Source organism: Myotis brandtii, unplaced genomic scaffold (genome assembly GCF_000412655.1).
Source record: "Myotis brandtii unplaced genomic scaffold, ASM41265v1 scaffold3444, whole genome shotgun sequence".
In the NCBI taxonomy this organism is placed as follows: domain Eukaryota; kingdom Metazoa; phylum Chordata; class Mammalia; order Chiroptera; family Vespertilionidae; genus Myotis; species Myotis brandtii.
Window position 1 is genome coordinate 76,014 of NW_005363262.1, and position 2,372 is coordinate 78,385.

The following is a 2,372-nucleotide window of genomic DNA, read 5'->3' on the forward strand; positions in this document are numbered from 1 at the left end:
GATCACACCACTTCCCCCACCCCAATACAGGGCAGGCCAGCCAGCCAACCTCCTGCAGCCCCTAAGCCCCACCAAGCCCCATCCCAGATCAACTCCCCACTCCAATCAGGGCAGGGCCAGCCAGCCAACCACCCATGGCCCCTCCCCAGGCCACTGGTCCCCTATAGGCACCCCTACCTCATTCGGGGGCAGGGCTGGCCAGCCCACCATCCACAGCCCATCCCGATGGCCAGCCACACTCCCAATCAGCCCCCAATCCCAATCATGGGTGGGGCCCACCACCAATTACCCACGGCCCCTCCCCCCAGCTGGCAAGGCCCTGACCAGCCCAGATCGAGGTAGGCCAGCCAGCAAAACTCCCGTCATCTCCTCCCAACAGGCCTAGCCCCGATCTGCCCCAATTGGGGCTGGGCTGGTTGGACCCCACCCATGCACGAATTCGTGCATTGGGCCTCTAGTTGTTTAATAATAATGATGATATATAATCATTTGGTAAGATAAGTTTTACAATCTGCTCAGGGTTTGAATTTTAAGAAACTTTTTTGGACATAGAATTGGCTTTAGGTTATTCCAATAGGCCCTGGAATGCCTCAAGGATTTCTTTTCTCTCTTTATGAAAGAAAATTTTATACTTAAGGTACATGGGAAGCTTTGTCAAATAAAGAAATAATAACTATATTCTATTTATATATGCACATTATTAAAATAGATTCTGATATGCTTTCATTTGTAACTATAGTTACAATAATTGTGGAATATTATGTTTTGCAGAAAAGACAAGATTCCATTATAGTCAAATCCATAACTGTGTCATTTAAAATTTCTTATCATTTAGAGACTGTTTTGTTATAATGCATTTGGGAAAATGTTACATCTTCTGAAGAATTCATGGAAAGGACTCTGACATTTTCTTTTTTAAAATATATTTTTATTGAATTCAGAGAGGGAGAGAGATAGAAAGAGCAATGATGAGAGAGAATCATTGATCGGCTATCTCTTGCACACCCCACACTGGGGATCAAGCCTGCAACCCAGGCATTTGACCTGGCTGGGAATCTATCTAACCAGGGTCTCATGGTTCATAGGTCAATGCTTAACCCCTGAGCCACCCAGCTGGGCAAGGACTGTGACATTTTCAGATCATCCACTTTGAACTGGATAAAAATTATTAGAGCTCTGTAGACTATCTGGATTTATAGAAGAACTATTGGCAGGAAAAATCAGAAGAAACAAGAAGAAATTCATTATGGGACTGAATGAACTGAAAATATATAGTTTTTGTGACTTTTGTTAAAAGTATTGCTGAGTCTTAAAATTTTTGTTTTTCAGATATAAGAAGGCATTTTTAAAGCGATTTGGTAAATTATATATTTTTCTCCCTATCTTATCCCTCCAGAATTTGGCAATTCTTAATGAGTGAGTCATAGTAACATGTTTCCTTGCATGAATACAGTAAGACTAGTTTCCAATTGTGGTTTATTGACCAGGACTTTGGAATATCATGTCCAACATGCCTGGACTTTGGATGTCACTAGAAAGCCTCAAGGAATGAAGCCAATAAGAACAACTTGGGCCCGCGCTGTGCCCCCAGTAGCCTTGTGGAAGCAAGGCCACGATGGCAGATGAGATCGCCAAGGCTCAGGCCGCTCTGCCTGGTGGTGACACGATCTTCGGGAAGATCATTCGCAAGGAAATCCCCGCCAAAATCATTTTTGAGGACGACCAGGTAGGCACCGGGCGCCGCCTCGCTCGTGGGCACGCCGGTTTCCCCGGAGGGAAGAGAAGGGTCGGCGGCGCCGATATATTCCAGATTTCTGTAGCAGAAGATGATGATGAAAATCTTCTTGGACATTTAATGATTGTTGGCAAAAAATGTGCTGCTGATCTGGGCCTAAAGAAGGGTTATCGCATGGTAGTGAATGAAGGCACAGATCGGGGACAGTCTGTCTATCGTGTTCATCTGCATGTTCTTGGAGGTCAGCAGATGAATTGGCTTCCTGGTTAAGTATGTTTTAGGGATAATTTTCCCTGCTGTTGGCAATGATCAGTTTTGCAAGTTCTAATATGCTAAACAGTACATTTTATTTTTGCCTGTGTACGGAGTGATCCAGGAAATAATTTCTAAAACCCATACATAATAAAAGACATCATTGCATGTTCTGAATTCTGTTTTTGATTTATTGCTTTAAAAATATATATGCTGGGATGTATGAAGGGATCATAATTTGGTAGGTTTTTTTGTTTTTTCTCCCCAAGGAGGATCCATATATGTACATTGTTATAGTGGTGTGACTGCTCTTTGAAGACAAATTAAAAAATTATAAATTTTCTCCTGGCGAAGATGGCGGCATAGGTAAACACCGGAGACTGCT

General features: G+C 43.2%; 1 protein-coding gene across 1 annotated transcript; it reads left to right on the forward strand.

Annotated features, from left to right (window-relative positions):
* The first annotated feature begins 1,573 nt into the window (after positions 1–1,573).
* Positions 1,574–2,164, forward strand: LOC102246346 (histidine triad nucleotide-binding protein 1). Its single transcript, XM_005871553.2, has one exon. The coding sequence runs from the start codon at positions 1,616–1,618 to the stop codon at positions 2,003–2,005; it is 390 nt and encodes a 129-aa protein (XP_005871615.1). The 5' UTR covers positions 1,574–1,615; the 3' UTR covers positions 2,006–2,164.
* Positions 2,165–2,372: the final 208 nt, after the last annotated feature.